The sequence below is a fragment of the Microtus pennsylvanicus genome, chromosome 3 (assembly GCF_037038515.1).
Source record: "Microtus pennsylvanicus isolate mMicPen1 chromosome 3, mMicPen1.hap1, whole genome shotgun sequence".
In the NCBI taxonomy this organism is placed as follows: Eukaryota; Metazoa; Chordata; class Mammalia; order Rodentia; family Cricetidae; genus Microtus; species Microtus pennsylvanicus.
In genome coordinates, this window is record NC_134581.1 from 75,831,644 (window position 1) to 75,847,302 (window position 15,659).

Below are 15,659 nucleotides of genomic sequence, written 5' to 3' on the forward strand. Positions count from 1 at the left end.
GCACCAGCGTAGCACTTGAACAAGAGCCGGGCTCTCCAAAACACAGGCAGGTGACAGCCTTTTAGTCTCTCAGAACCTTGAGCACACAGCGTTGGCTAGACCACGCCTTTGATCCATGCTCACACTTCACTACTGACCCACACAGGGTTCATTAGTAACGCCTTAGCTAGTCACTTGGTTCAAGAAGATAGTAAGCCTCCACGCATCTACACAAAAACTGAGAATTAGCGGTAACTTCTATATAACCATGAGATCCTCCCTTGCCTCTCACATGCACACACATGCCCTGCTGCGGTAGGTGGGCAAGTCTCTTGCTTATTAAGTTAACAAAAACTGTCTGCACTGAGGAGGAACAGTATTAAAGGCTCTCTGCCGAGGGAAGATCTGCCCACCCCGAGGTCCCATGTCCATCATTGCTTTGCTTCTTCCCGCAAAGAATTCTGAGCTACATGGAACCTGTTGGGACTTTGCTCTTGTCATTCAGTTGCCTATGTTCCATTTTTTATGTGATATAACTTGTAGTTCGTTTATTTTGACTTCCGTGTGGTATTTTATTGTGTGACTCTATTTATAGGCAGATTCTTAAAGGCTGTCCCGAGGCAAGTCTTAAAACTGAGATAGACAGGCTCGTTAGCTGACTCATGCAACGATCCTTTCAGCACTCACGATCCTTCAGCACTCACTCGACCCTATGCACTGAAGGAGAGTTTGGGTGCGTGACAAACAGGACAGTCACGGTCCTTTAAGACTACAACTTGTGACTTTGACTTCCCTCTCTTTTCCCTGTCTCTGTTTATAAATGAGTTCTGAACGTTTGGACGTCCACAACTAAGTAGGCTGCGGGTGGAAGCATTGCCCACTGCGAGGTTTCAGACCACTTCAGCTCATGGTGAACGCCCAAGGCTGAGAAAGGTGTGGACTGCACATCTTCTTTGTTCTCTTTGTGTCTGGGCTTCTAGAATAATCTCTTGCCCATCATGGGTACAGTCGATGCCTGCTGAATTAGTAGAAAACAAAGGGACCTCATCCTACCTGCCTTAACTGATGCCGGCGTGTATACACAGGTAGAGGCCATGAAAGGGGATGAACTGAGGGGAGGGGCCCGCTGAATACACGCTCTTGGTACCCTACAACCTCCTCTAGCCTTCCACATTCCAGCAGACACCCTGCCCTGCTTAACCGAAGCCCAAAGGCACCCAGCTCACTGGGAAAGCCAGTCTCAATCTTCCAAACGCATACAGAATCCTCCCTTTCCCTTGTACCCTTGCCTCCCCTCCAAACTTGCCAACTTCTATGTAGCTCCTCCATCACCTCACACTTGCTCCAGATTGCTGGCCTCTTTCAGACGTGCCCTCTCCTGGGAGATTCTCCCTAACTGTTCTGACCCTTTCCCTTGACCCTTACCTGTCTCCATCCAGACACTCCCTCTTCTCCATCTGCTTTCCTCTGAAAGTTGCCCCCAAACCTGTGGAGTTTTTTTCCTGGCTTATTTTCTTGGGTAGTCCATCCTCTCCAGGCCCTCCAAGGGATATAGCACTCAGTTATCTGGTTTGGGCACCTCTCCCAGTCTGCTAAGATGAATGCTTATTGATCTTTGACTCCAGTTTCTTTTTGGATCAGGGCCTGGCACGGTGTGGACACTCTTCATACATCTACTTACTTTAGCTAATTTAATGCTAACCACTCTGGTTACCGCACACTCAGTTTCAGTACTTATTAATCTGGTTATAAGTTGAATGAAAAGACTTTGCCAGTTTGTGTGTGCACTGCTGTTGATGTTGTTATCTCCTGACTGAGTAGCTGTAGAGCCAGGTCCCCTGGTCTGTTGTCATCTTCATCCTGAAAGTTGTCCCCTCTGTCCAGCCTGGTGATGACCAAGGAGAGACTGGGAATGAGCAAAGCCTAGAGATCAGTTCAGTCTTTTGTAGGCACAAACCAAATGCTTAACACAGAAAAGAGACCAATACATTTTTTTTATTCTTCTTCTTTTTTAAGATTTTCATTTTATTTTATGTGCATTGGAGTTTTGTCTGCATGTATGTCTGTGTGAGGGTGCCAGATCCCCTGGAATTGGAGTTTACAGACAGTCGTGAGCTGCCATGTGGGTGCCGGGAACTGAACCGGGATTCTCTGGAAGAGCAGTCAGTGCTCTTAACCACAGAGCCATCTCTCCAGTCCCCGAGATCAATACAATTTTTATTTGTCGATTCTAAATAAAATTTTAAAGAAAAACAAAACAGAAAGAGACAAAGACCGAGAAATGATGACTGTCCAAACAGAGAAGGCCTGCGGAAGCACAGAGGATGGGCAGACAGGAAGAGCTGCCCAGGTGTGAGCTGGCCACTGGAAAGCTCCCTTTATTTCTTGCCCAAAGGCACCAATCAGTAGGAATCAGAGCCTGTGGTCTATCGTACCAGCCGTCCCGTAGTGACATCAAAGGGCAAAACCCCTCCAGGAGATTGCAGACCCAAATTTAGAAGGAACGGAAGGCAGGAAGGAGCTCCCCTCCCATCACTGGGGTTCCATATTTAATCATGAGAACAGGTATGTCCCCGTAACCAACCTAGGAATCCCACACATCCAAGGCTTAAGAAGAAGCCTTTCACTCTCAGTCGGGACCAGAAAAATCCCCAGTAGGAAATGTGCAACACCCTCCCATCATCATTGGGTATCCATGACCTCCATACAGTATTAGCAAGCCAGACCCTAGGTAGAGGCTTAAAGCTCAGACAGGGCTCAGGAACACCTTATTCTCTACCAGACCTTAACAGAAAGATCATGAAGGTTCTGAGATGCTAGAAAGTATTCAGAGAATGGTGTAATCATTGCGGCTGGGATGGAAAAGGATTTTGGCAGCTGGGAGCCAAGGAATACCATAAAGTCACTGTAAGCTTAGCGGCTTTCAACCCTGCTTCAGGGAAAGGTTTCCTCAGTGTCACAGTTCTGCCCAGGCAGAGGTGGGTTTCCCTAGTAAAGCTGTTACAGCTCTGCTCAGGTCCCCATGAGTGTAACAACTCTGCTCCACGAGGGGAAGGTTTCCCCAGTGAAAGAGTTACAATTCTGCTCTGCTCCAGCTTCAGCAAAAACTGTTACAGCTGGTCTTCACACCACACAACAAACCCCACTCAGAAGACTTATTGGGAAGGAAGGAGGGTGGCTGCCTTGAGTAAGAAACAACAGCAAACTGAACAGGGTACCGACCTTACATAGAATTTCCTGAGGGGCAGAACTTTCCAAGGTGGTTTGGGATTGGTGCATTTTGGTGGTCTGATTCTGGAGAGGGCTCAGGGATTGGTGGCATTTGGAGTTAAGGGGCCTCAGGGATTGGTGGAATTCTATGCTCAGGGATTGGTGGGATTCTGCAGCCTGACTCTGTGGCAAGCTCAGGGATTGGTGTGATTCCAAGCCCTGGTCATGGGGTCAAGTCAGGGTCAGGGTGCTTTGCCTTGGCCCTTATCACCCTACAAATGGAAGCCTGGGTATTAGCCTCCTGTTGACCCTTCCCTGTAGGTAAAGGAGTGGTGCGGGAGAATTGTCTGTACTCTGCCAATCATATTATAAATAAACACTGGTTGGCCAGGCAGGAAATAAAGGTGGGAAAACCAGACAGGAAGTAGAAATGATGTAATGAGAGCAGGAGAATTCTGGGAAGGAGGAAGTTGATTCCTCCCACTCCTGCCCAGACCACCGAAGCAGCAGGATGTGATCTGCCCCACTGAAAAAAGGTACTGAGCCACATGGCTAACATAGACCAGAAAAATGAGTTAATCAAGATGTGAGAGTTAGCCAGTGAGAGGCTAGAGCTAATGGGCCAATCAGCTTATAATTTATGGAGACCTATGTGTGATTTTCTTTGGGGCTAAACAGTTGTGGGGTACAGGACAGGACAGAAAACACAAACAAACAGCCCCCCTTCATGTTACAAAGGAGTAAACGTGCTTTGCATGTGAGCCTTTACGTAGGCAGCTCCCACGTTTGATTCTCTACAACTTCGTGTACATTGAGTGCAATGGGAAGTGGGTGAGCAGTGCAGGAATACCTGTGCGTGTGTTTGTGCGAGTGTGTCACTACAGAACGAATGTCCTAGGATCCTGGTAGACTTTTGCTTGAGCTTGCTTGTTTTATTACGTATATTCCACATGCAGCAAACCACTCAGGAAATACTCCTCTCAGTGAGGGTCCAACATGTAAACACCATGTAGTCAACACCCACACAAGTTCTAGAAGTTTCTCAAAATTCCAGAGCATTCCATTGTGCTTCTTCCTATAAGGACCCCACTTCACCAGTAGCAACCCCTGTTCTTACTGCTAGCACCCCTAAACTTTACCTCCTAATTCCGTAACAGTGTCGTTAAGCATGCATACTTTGCTGTGTTTAGTTCTTTCTTCCACCAGTATGTCATGAAGTTCATCCACGACGTTACATCTAGTACGAGCTTTGTGCTGATTACACTCGCATTCTTGTGAGAAAGTATTCCACAGAAGCAACCTCAAGGAGGAAAGACTGATCTGGCTCACAGATTCAGAGGGCTTTGCCATGTACTTGGTTGCATGTACTTAGGCAAGAGGGGGTGAGGAGTGAAAATTGACTCACTTTTTAGGCTACTAGAACAAGGAAAAGAGCACAGGGAAACCTTGGGGCTAGACACCCTTTCTGCCTCCATAGCCAACGAGGCTCTGCTTCCAAACTTTCACCATTTCCCAGCAATGCTGTTGTGCTACAAATCCATCAATCAGTTCATCCATCCATTACGTGAAGTACTTGCTAGTGGAGTATAAACTGTAGCAATGCTGTGGTCACATCCACTGATACTAACCCACAGGCTGATCTATGATTCGATGGCTCAGCAGATCTACTGTGAGACGTGATCATTTTTAAAAAACCGGGGGGAGGGGATACTTACAGTTGGGAAGCAGGCACTGCTAGTCTGAGTCCCAGAGGTCCCCTCACTAACTTTGCCATTTTTCCTTCAATTACAGGACCGGGACAGTGGTCAGCCCCTGAACAACCATGGTAAGCTCAGGTCTCTCAGCGGAATCTCGGCTACCAGGCCACTGTAGTACTAGATGCTATGCATGACATCAATCCCCTGTCCGTCTATCATCCAGCAAAAAGTACCAAGTATTCATAAGTTCCGGGATTTGTTCTAGAAAAAAGTCTGGTCTCTGAGGAAATATGACCAGCAGGCCTAAAAGGCCAAGAACAGCAACTCCCCCAATCTATTATTTGTGTCAGTCCCTGAGCTGCACAGAATTGGGCTGCAGCTCCCCAACCTCATGTCCCCAGAAGCAGGTGTCCAAGGCTCAGTGTGGGGCACTGGTGTTTTACAGGTAGGAAAGGAAGTAGCTGTGAGCTCCTGATTAAAGGGGACAAATGAATGAATACATAGAACACTCCCAATTTTAAGGGCTTTGCCTCCTCCTAGTATATTTTCTTAAATCATTGCCGCCTACTCCTGATGGCCTCTATACAAGCAAGACAAATGAACAGGGAACAAATTAATGGGAACAAATCCAGAAGACAATGGCTTAATCCCTCTCAGGTTAACATCTCATTTGCATCACAAGCTAATAATTGTCAGAAACAATAACTCAGCTAAGTAGAAGCAGGGACTCCTTTGTACTTTGGAGTTTAACGTAACAGTAGACCACAAGGTCCCCAGAGAGCTCCAGGCTTCCCGTGGCTCTTCCTGTGTGGGCCTCAGCCAATGAACAAACCTGAGAACTGCGAAACCAGGACACAGCTGAATGAGCTCCAAACACCTGGTGGGGAAGGAAACTGAAAGGAAAGCCCTGGGCCGCAGTGGCGGGGGCTGGCTGTGTAAACCAGGCTAGCTAGACAGTCACCTAGCAACAGCCAGGGTGAGGGAGGGCAAGGGGAGGGGAGGAATCCGAGCTCCTGAGAGTCAGAAGTCAGGAATAACACCAGGAAGTCAACCTGCCCGGGTGACTAGGTGCTGGGGTGGGGGCTGGTGCTGAAACTGGCAGTGACACCCATGTGGCTCAGAAAATGAGGCTAACCACAGCGCTTAGAAGGTTCAGAGCAGTGAAGTCCAGAAGTGAGTGACAGGAGCTTCTATTGTGTGTCACTCAAGAGGAAAGGGACAAGGTAAAAGCCACCTTCCTGGAAACTTTGTCTTGAAGCAACGGGCAGGACAAAGAAGGGACAAGCACAGGCTGGGAGGCTATTTATGAACTTGAGTTAACTGTGAAACCCCATCCCTTCCTGAGGAGGGAGGCAGGTCTTTCCTGAAAACAGCCTGGGCACAAGGCAAGTGACTCCTTCCAAAAGATAGTGCGCTATCCAAGAAAACAAATCAATTTCTTGTCCCCCAGAAGCAGGTTTCCAAGAAACAAATAAGGCAAGAATAGTTGAACAAACTGCTATGCTTTCGTGGCCACAGGAACAGAATAATTCTGGAGAGTTAGTGTGGAAACTTTAAAAGCAGGACTACCGCCTAGCGGCGGTGACACACGCCTGTCATCCCAGCACCCGGGAGGCGGATTTTAGTGAGTTTGAGGCCAGCCTGGTCTACAGAGTGAGTTCCAGGACAGCCAGGGCTGCACAGAGAAACCCTGCCTTGAAAAACTAAAAGAGAACAAAAAAAAAGGACTACCTATAGCGTTATTGATAACCTGCTTTGTGTCAGGCCCCTAAAAATTTACAGGCAATACCCTATCATCTTCACATCCCCACTGCTGGGCCACTGTGCTCTTAAAACTTCCCATTAGGGAAGCACAAAGTTTGAGTTTTTTTGTTTTCTTTTCTTTTCTTTTTCTTTTTGTGGTTTGTTTTGTTTTGTTTTTCGAGACAGGATTTCTCTGTAGTTTTAGAGCCTGTCCTGGAACTAGCTCTGTAGACCAGGCTGGCCTCGAACTCACAGAGATCCACCTGTCTCTGCTTCCCGAGTGCTGGAATTACAGGCGTGCACCACCACCGGCCAGTTTAAGTTTGAGCTTTCTTATTGACAATCATTGATATCATTATTGATGGGGTACTGGTCTCCTCAGCTTCCGAGGAGCAGAAGAAAGGGTGGTGCCTGACACAGGCCTCGTATCGTCTGAGGTAGAATAAAGCAAGAGCTAAACAGACAGGGGTGTGCTGAAGAGAACAGAGTCAAGAATGGATCATTTCCATTTCACTCACTGGGCATCGGCCGTGCAACAGGCTCTGGGCACTGGAGATGCAGCAGTGCACAAGACGGGCTTCGTGGTGGCTTCGTTTCCATTTCAGGGAGGGGTGGGAGGAGAGAGAAAACACACAAAACGTTTGAAAGTAGGTCAGAGATAAGTGCTTTGGGGGGGCAAGTAAAGAGGGGGGATGGGAAGCCTGGGATGGTCGCATCTTGAACAGGAAGTTCTAGAATGGGCTCACAGGAAGGAGATGGAGAAGAGGGGTTTGATGAGGAGGTGAGAGCAAGACAGCCTGCCTACTGCTTTCTAGGTTTCCGGAGCTGCTGTGTTTCTTACCCAGCTCCCCTTGGGAGCAAGGTCCCCAAAACACCTCCTAAGTTCATTGCCTGAAGGAAAGGGACCTGAAAAGACCCAGCACCTATCTGTGGTGCCAACAGAGAGCTTTTCCCTGCCTTGTCATGCTTCATCTCCTTGGATTGCCGTGTGTATTTGTTCTCTATGCCCCTGGGACCATCATACCTGGTACAGACAGTTTTGTGGAGACGGGGCTCATTTTGAAACAGTTCCAAAATGTTTCAGTGCACCCTGGTGGGAAAGGCTACGGCCGGCATCCATTCGCAGGATGTTGCAGAAAATGGGGTGCATAAAAGGAAATAAAAAGTAGGAGAAGAAAATAGATTCTCAAAGATACAGCCTTGGGGAATCTACTTCCTCCAGCTAAGCCTTACCTTCCCAAGTTCCTAGAAGTTTCCAAAATAGTCCCACCATTTGGGAACCAAACATCAAGAACTATAAGCCTGTTGCAGTGTTTCAGATTCAGATATGACACTGTCTGAAGTGGGTGTGTAGTTGTTTGTTTTACAAATTTTAGGCAATAGTAGCCTCCTGTGAGAACCCCCGGTCCCAAACTCATTCCAACCCTCTTCTCCCAGACAAGTGAATGCTCTCCCCGGATGACAGCCCAATCACATACTCTCTCTTGTTCAAAACTTTCAATGACTCCTCACTGCCTTCAGGACAAATGCCAAACCCTAGCATGGTTTTCAAGTCTCCACAGAATGACTTTGTTGTCCTGCCTCCCAACAGGCTTTGCCCCCCCCCCGCCCCGTATTCCAGGACACTAGACACTCACAGCACACACACACCCTCCATGCCTGTGTTCCTGTCTTCTTCCTGTGTTGAAGCACTACCTGCTCAGGAAGCTTTCCCCAGCCTTCCCCAGGTTCTAAAAGAGCCAGCAAGAGAATTCTGGACTTCTCAACACACACACACAAATACACACACAAATGTCTTACATGATAAACATAATAGTTACCCTGATCTTATTATGTATTACATACTTGTGTTGAAATATTATACCCCATACTTACAAATATGTGTCAATTAAAAATATATTCAAGAATGGGGAAGGATAAATGATAATATAACATATATATCATGGCAGGGGCCCAAGTACATGGCTAGTGATCTTGGGTCCTTCCCAGGGCAGGGACAGGTCAGACAAGGCAAGAGTGACATCCTCTTGCACAAGCTAGGGCAAGACAAGAGGAGGTGGCACAGGCTGCCAGCTCAGCTGAGAAGCGGTTACAAAAGATCGGTAAATCTGGGCAAGGGAGGGGAGGTGGGTGAATACATGTTCATAAATCTCAGCCTTGCCTACAGGGATAATCCCCACCAGCCTAAACCATCACCAGGGCATCCTGGTACAGGCCCCGGGGCAGAAAGAAGACTATGGGCCTTGGCAGGGATGGGCTCCGAGGCCTGACTCACTCTCCTCCCCTCTCACATTGTCCTTGCAGATATCGCTGGCTTTCGCAAACCCCGCAGGTCCCTGGAGACCTTCAAAAAGGTGGGGATCCCCATCATCGCAGTGCTGCTCAGCCTGATGGCCATCGTGATCATAGCCCTTCTCAGTGAGTGACAGCCCCCACTCTCACCCTCACCCATCCTCCCGCCCCCACAGTGATAGGCAGGTGATCTGGGCAAAGCTTGGGAGGAGGGAATGAGTCCTCATGCCTCATGTGCCCACCCCTGCCTTGGAGGGAGGCTTCTAAGAGAAAGGGGAAGGTGAGCGCATCCCCCGGCTCTCCCAGATGGCTTCTTTTCCAGATGGTTGCTATCCACGTGGCACCCATCGCAAACCCACTCAGGCAGTTGCAGAGGTGCCCACCCCCAGCCGCCTCCTTCCGATCTTCTGCAAACTGACAGCTGGTGGAGGGGCAGGGTGGGGTGGGGCTGAACAGGGTGTCTGTGCAACTCTATACTGTCTGGCAGACTAGAGAGCATTTCTGCCTATAAAGAGGAGAGGGACAGGCGGCACCAGGGAAGAAGGCCAGGCAGATGGAACCCTCTGCCCACCTCAGCGCAGTCTTCACTATGGCTAGCGCATTAGCTCTGATGTGATCTGGGGCAGCCCACTCTGTGACAATGATTCCCACAGGGACTGACCCCAGCTTTCACAGCAGGGAATTTCAGAATATAGGAGACAAGGTTAGGAATCAGGATGGGGATCTCGGTTCTATCCTTTGAACCTGTGTGTCCATGAAGTCCGCCGAGTATCCTCTACGATGAAATGCCTTTGAGCATCATGAGCAGTAATGAGCTTCCTTGTGTGAAGAACCTGGATTAAAAGCCGAAAGTGTAACAGGCAGAGCTGGGAGCCAGGGGAGGCAGAGCCTGCACAACCTGGCCATGGCTAGTCTTTGGGTAGCCTGTACTTAGGGCTGTGAGGCCATCTGCACTAGCAGCAGACACATCCCGTGGGATGACACACAGAGACCCTCTACTTTAACCCTTTGTTCCACACCTGGGCACTGAGGCTCAGAGTCCACAGAGGCTGGCACAGGCAGGACCCGAGTTTTCCAGATGAGCAGGTCCTCATCAGAGTAACAATGGGTATCCCCAACTCAGACACCACCTCTATCCTTGAGAGCCTGGGGTGTTTGTGAGATGTATAAACCCCCAAATCATTTCTTCTCAACATTGCTCCAACCTGATATGGCCATGTTAGTCAGCTTTCCATGATTGTAATAAAACACCTGAAACCAACTCCCAAAGGTTGCCCTCTGACCTCCAGTCAGATACACACACTACCGCACACAATAAAAATTTATTTTTCAAATTGGCTGCCTGTCTCCAGCCAGCCTGACTTTCAGAAAAGGCAGGCTCTCTCTGCCTGCTTGACCGACTCTGCCCCTGCTTCATGTGCCTTCCAGTCAAGGTGGTTCTGGATAAATACTACTTCATCTGCGGAAGTCCCCTGACCTTCCTTCCGAGGGAGCAGGTGTGTGATGGTCGCCTTGACTGTGCCTCGGGAGAGGATGAGGAGCACTGTGTCAAAGACTTCCCCGACAAGCCTGGAGTGGCAGGTGAGTCCTGAGACTAAAGGGAGAACTGTGCTCAGTTGTAGCCTCTGCCCACATCCTTGTCACTCTCTAGTCCTGCTGGAAAAGGTCCCAGGAGCGGGATCATGGCATGCCTACCTGTAGATCCCAACACTGAGATAGGACACACATTCAAAAAGGGTTAATTCATGGCAGTGAGGGGACAGGAAAGTATGGGCAATGCTATGCGGGCTGTACCTACTTGGTTTGGACAAGAGGAATAGAGTGCACGGCTTTGGAGGACTTCTTGTAGTGGCATATTATTTGTAGTTTAGTAAATAAATCTTGCCTGAAGACCAGAGGCAAAGCTGAAGCCAACTAGAGGTCAGGCAATGGTGACACACACCTTTAATCCCAGGATTTGGGAGACAGAGACAAATGGATCTCTGTGAGTTCAAGGCCACCCTGGGCTACACAAGATCAACACAGAAACAAATCCAGGTGGTGGTGGTTCACGTCTTTAATCCCAGTCCTAGGGAGTCACATGCCCTTAATCCCAGCACTAGAAGGAATATAAAATGGGAGGAGAGAGAGGTTTAGTCTGCTGAGTCTGTGATTGCCCAGCCTTGGTAGAGGTAAGCCTTCTCTAGTGGCTTGGCTGCTTTGTTTTCTGGTTTTCAGGATGAACCCCAATATCTCTGGTTTTTATTATTCATGCTACAGTTCCTCTTTGGAATCTCAGTGAGACTAGAATCATGACCATCATGTCATTTAACCAGCTAGCCACCCTCGCACTCACAGTGTTTGCTGAACATGCTAGGGAATAAAATAGAGGACGATCACTGGAGAAACAAATGTTCCAAGCAGAAAATCCAGGATCGGCTAGCTTGGACATGCCCACGAACACTTAGCCCAAAAGATAGAGAATGAAACCCTTTGAGGGGCAGGGCTGAGTGACTTCCTGTATATTGACTGGTATTTAGTAAAGTCAAATGCCCATGGGCTCCTGCCTTGCTAACAACAATAGAAATTTTTCACTTAAAGTCACTCTCTGACCTTCCATGGAGAAGCTACCAGGTCCCTGGCTGAGATGTTTCCCGAGACTGGGCAAGCTGTGTGGCCCATGGTCAAGCAATTCTGAGCAAAAAGAGATCCTGTCAATCATTGTCCCTGAGCAGCCGGCCAGGCTTCCCCTTAGCTGCTATCCAAATTAGGCTCCAGTTAACTGGAAGAACTTTCCCTTGATGTTGAACATATCCTCAGTTCTGGACTGGGAGTAGCAGCAATGGAGGGGGACTGGGCTAGAAAGGCTCCCCCCTCCAGCTGACCCAGGCTCCTTCCCTCCCAGTCCGCCTCTCCAAGGACCGATCAACACTGCAAGTGCTGGATGTAGCCACAGGGACCTGGGCCTCTGCCTGTTTTGACAACTTCACAGAAGCACTGGCCAAGACAGCCTGCAGACAGATGGGCTATGACAGGTACCCAAACAAGGCTATAGGAGGCTATCACCTCAACCCAGCAGCCTCTGCTCCCTTCTTGCCTGCCTTCTGTCTGTCCTTCCTTCCTCCCTCCTTCCCCTACTCCCTTCCTTCCTTTTCCCTAAAAATACAGGCATGGGATTCATATAAAACTAAATGTGAGTCCCAGCACTTAGAAGTTGCTAAATTAAACCCCCCCCTCAGTTTCCTTCAGAGTTAGCCAGAGGAAGCGACACCAATCTCACTAGAGGAGGACGGAGCCCTTTTCTCCAATTATCTCTCCTTTGTCCTTTTGTAAGAAATCCCCGACCACAGCACAAAGTCTAATTTGCATATGCAAATTAACTCTTGGTTAAAATTTAGCAGAAAGGAAGCCTGGGGGTGTAGCTTGGTGGTAGAGAACTTGCCTCACACATGCAGAGCCCTGGGTTCCATTCCCAGCACTGGAAAACAAAAATAGCAAAGACTAGCCTGATTCCACTGGGGCCCCGCAGCAGCAGCCGCAGCAGCTCTCAGCAAACTGTAGAAGCAAGCCCAAATCTGGAGTGGATGGAAGGTACATGGAGTGTAATTAGCATTTCATGTATTTATATTCATTTGATCTTGGCAGAAAGCTCAGAGCACAGTTATTATTAAATCTGTGTTACAAGGAGGTTCTGAAAGAGTGAGTGGCTTGCTTAGGTAGAAGCTGGGAGGTAGAGGACCAGAATCTATGCCTGGCAGCTCCCCGTTTCCTGGACACAAGTTCTCAGTGTTTATGCATTGGGCTTCATCAGTGAAGAAAGAAGTGAGGACTGAGCCCTCCTGGAGCCAGGTGTTCTGCTGCAAAGAGGGATTACACTCCCCCTGGCAAGCTGAACTTCCTTAGGACTCTAAGAAACTAAGTCCAGAGACAAGACCAAAATGATGACCAGTAGACAGGCATTGCCAGTTGTTCACAGAACTCTCTCCATGGATCCCTAAAGCAGCCTCAAGGTTTTGTCCAAGCGATACTTAAGACAGCCAGTATGAACTCATCTGGCCTCTTCCCCTCTATCCCCTGGTTATAATTTCTGCTCTCTCCCCTCCAGGAGGGGACTCCCAACACCCCCCCAAAAGGGACACTGTCACCTTCATTTCAAAGGACAGCAGGAGGCATGCCCAGCACCTGCTGTCCCCTTCTACCCCTGCAACTGGCCCCTCCTCCACTGCAGTCCAGTTGACTGCAGTGTCAGCTGGACCAAATGCTGCAGGCTGTCTCAGTTATGAAACCTGGAGGATTTCCTGCGGCTCTTAAGGTGATAGCCTACCAGAATGTCTGTCTTTCTGGAGGGCACTGAGACACTGAGTTCATTAAATTACTCACCAGGCCAGACTTGGTGAGCAAATACTCGCTCTCCTGGGTGTGCTTGCCACCAGCACCCTTTCTCCTTGGATGGAGCTCTCTGCTTAGGTCTCTTTGTTTTCTTTCCTCTGCCTGGATTAGAAGGAAGCCTTTCTGATCTGGGAACACAAAATCATAGGAAGTCCAATGTAGGAGGAATCCCTGACTCGTGCTTCATTTTATAGAGGAGAACATCAGGACTTAGAGAGAGCCACAAGACAAAAGTGACCTACCCAAGGTCATACACCAAGCTGGTGTCACAGCCAGCATATAAGAACTTAGGTCTTGAGGATAGCAGCCTCTGATCATCCCAGATCTAGAGCCTGGTTCACCGGGGAAGGTGCTTGCATTCCTACCTGAGTGTGGACCAGCAAGCCAGATGATCCCAGATCTCTATGCAAAGCTTGTACTAGGAGGAGAGATTTGGAAGAGGCAGGTTTGGTGAAGAAAGGGCCAGAGAGCAGAGTAATTAGGGAAGACTTCCTGGAGGAGGAAGATTTAAATCCGGGGCTTGAAAGAAGACAAACATAGATTAGCAGAAGGGAAGGGGAGAGGGCAGTCCAAATTTCGGGAAGTTCCACCTACACTCCTGTGAGAAAATGGGTCTTCTCCTGTCTTGAAAACACTATCGAAGATAAACCAGGTCTCCTGGAAAAACAGATATCCACATTCCAGTTCACTCTGTGCTAAGACAACAATGTATCTGGGACCCTTTGCTTTGGTGTGAACTTAAGGAGATGCTGGGCCATCTGAGGCAGGAAGAGAGCCGGGTGTGAGGAAAGTGGGCCCTTAGCCCTTCTGCAGAGCTCTGGGCTCTGGACCAAGAAAGCAAGACCAGGGCAGCCAGCCTTGGGCTGAGATCACAGGAACGTTCCTGTGATCCAGCAAAGCCAGCCCTGCCCACTAACCCAGCCCACACATGTTGTCCTCCTCTCTCTCTCTCCCCAAGGGATGGGGGCTCTCCCTACCATCCAGTGCTAGCGTTGGCCCCGGCTCACAGTTTTCTCCCTCCACAGTCAACCCACTTTCCGAGCAGTGGAGATCGGCCCAGACCGGAATCTCACGGTAGCTCAAGTCACGGGAAACAGCCAGGAACTTCAGGTGAAGAATTTAACTGGGTAAGTGAGGGACCCCTCCTAACCTATAGAGGCTAACTACCACCAGAAAGCTGCTCATGGCTGCAGCAAGGGGAACATGAGCCAGACACAAGGAAGAACTAGTCAAGCAGCTCATTAAACATCCAGGGTCATGGAATCCCATTTTGGGGTTCACAGGGTATTATCTGTTGACTCTTTTTGTTTTTTAATACAATGTGCATTGTCTTGTTCAAAGGCAGAGGGATGAACAATGACCTTCTATCTGTCTGAACAGTCAAGATTGTCCTTTCCCCGGCTTCTTCATGTTCCCTGATGAGTTGCCTGATAGGCAAGAGCGCAAAAGGCGCGTTGTTCCTTCCCATAATTCCCTCAGGCCAAAGCAGCACCTCTGATGCTCCCAAGGCGGCTCTTCCACCCTTGCCTCGCCCACCTCGTTAGAGCACATCCAAATCCAGACAAACCCTGCTGCAAGGCAGCAGAGGCCAAGAGCAGCTGTCTTCTTAGCATTCAGGATACAGGACAGATGCTTACTGCAGCCCATCTGGAGAGAGACAGGACTGGTAGTGACTATCTGTGTGATTCCTTCAAAATCCTGTTCTGTTTGAAAGGGCTGCAGGGTGGCCAGTTGTAGCAGGCTTTCTTTTAGGCCACCAACTGGCTCCCAAATCATGACATGGAGACTTTTTATAGTTAGGAATGCTTGGCCTTAACTTATGTTTGTTCACTAGCTCTTAGAATTTAACCTGTTTCTCTTCTTCTACCTTTTACCTCTGGGCTTTTTACCTTTACCTTTCTTTCTGTATATCTTACTTTCACTGCTTCTCACATCTGACTGGCGACTGCCTGACTTCTGGCCCCAAGCATCTCTCTCTCTCTCTCTCTCTCTCTCTCTCTCTCTCTCTCTCTCTCCTCTCCCCTCTTCTTTCTCTCCCCCTCCCCCCAGATTTCTCTTACTTATTCTCTCTGCTCACCATTCAGCCCCGCCTATCCTTCTCCTGCCTAGCTATTGGCTGTTTAGTTTTTTTATTAGACCAATCAGGTGTCTTAAGCAGACAAGGTGAAACAAATACAGCACATCTTTAAAGAATTGAACAAATGCAGCATAAACAAATGTCACACATCTTTGCATAGCTAACAAAGACAGCAGAAACAAGTGTAACACCCTTTTACATAGTTAAAGTAATATACCACAGCATAGACAAATGTAGCACATCCTTGCCTAGTTAAATGCTCCACAACAGCCTGTGCTGCTTCTCCACCTAGG

General features: G+C 48.7%; 1 protein-coding gene across 2 annotated transcripts in view; it reads left to right on the plus strand.

The window, feature by feature from the left end:
* Positions 1-15,659, plus strand: part of Tmprss4 (transmembrane serine protease 4) — a 34,413-nt gene that overhangs the window by 10,046 nt on the left and 8,708 nt on the right. Inside the window, exons 2-6 of one of the 2 annotated variants that reach the window (XM_075966095.1) lie at positions 4,981-5,014; positions 8,934-9,047; positions 10,350-10,502; positions 11,806-11,935; positions 14,315-14,416. In XM_075966095.1, the coding sequence (XP_075822210.1) occupies positions 4,981-5,014; positions 8,934-9,047; positions 10,350-10,502; positions 11,806-11,935; positions 14,315-14,416 (533 nt within the window). The remainder of the gene's footprint in view (positions 1-4,980; positions 5,015-8,933; positions 9,048-10,349; positions 10,503-11,805; positions 11,936-14,314; positions 14,417-15,659) is intronic. The other variant, XM_075966096.1, reaches the window with a different exon arrangement.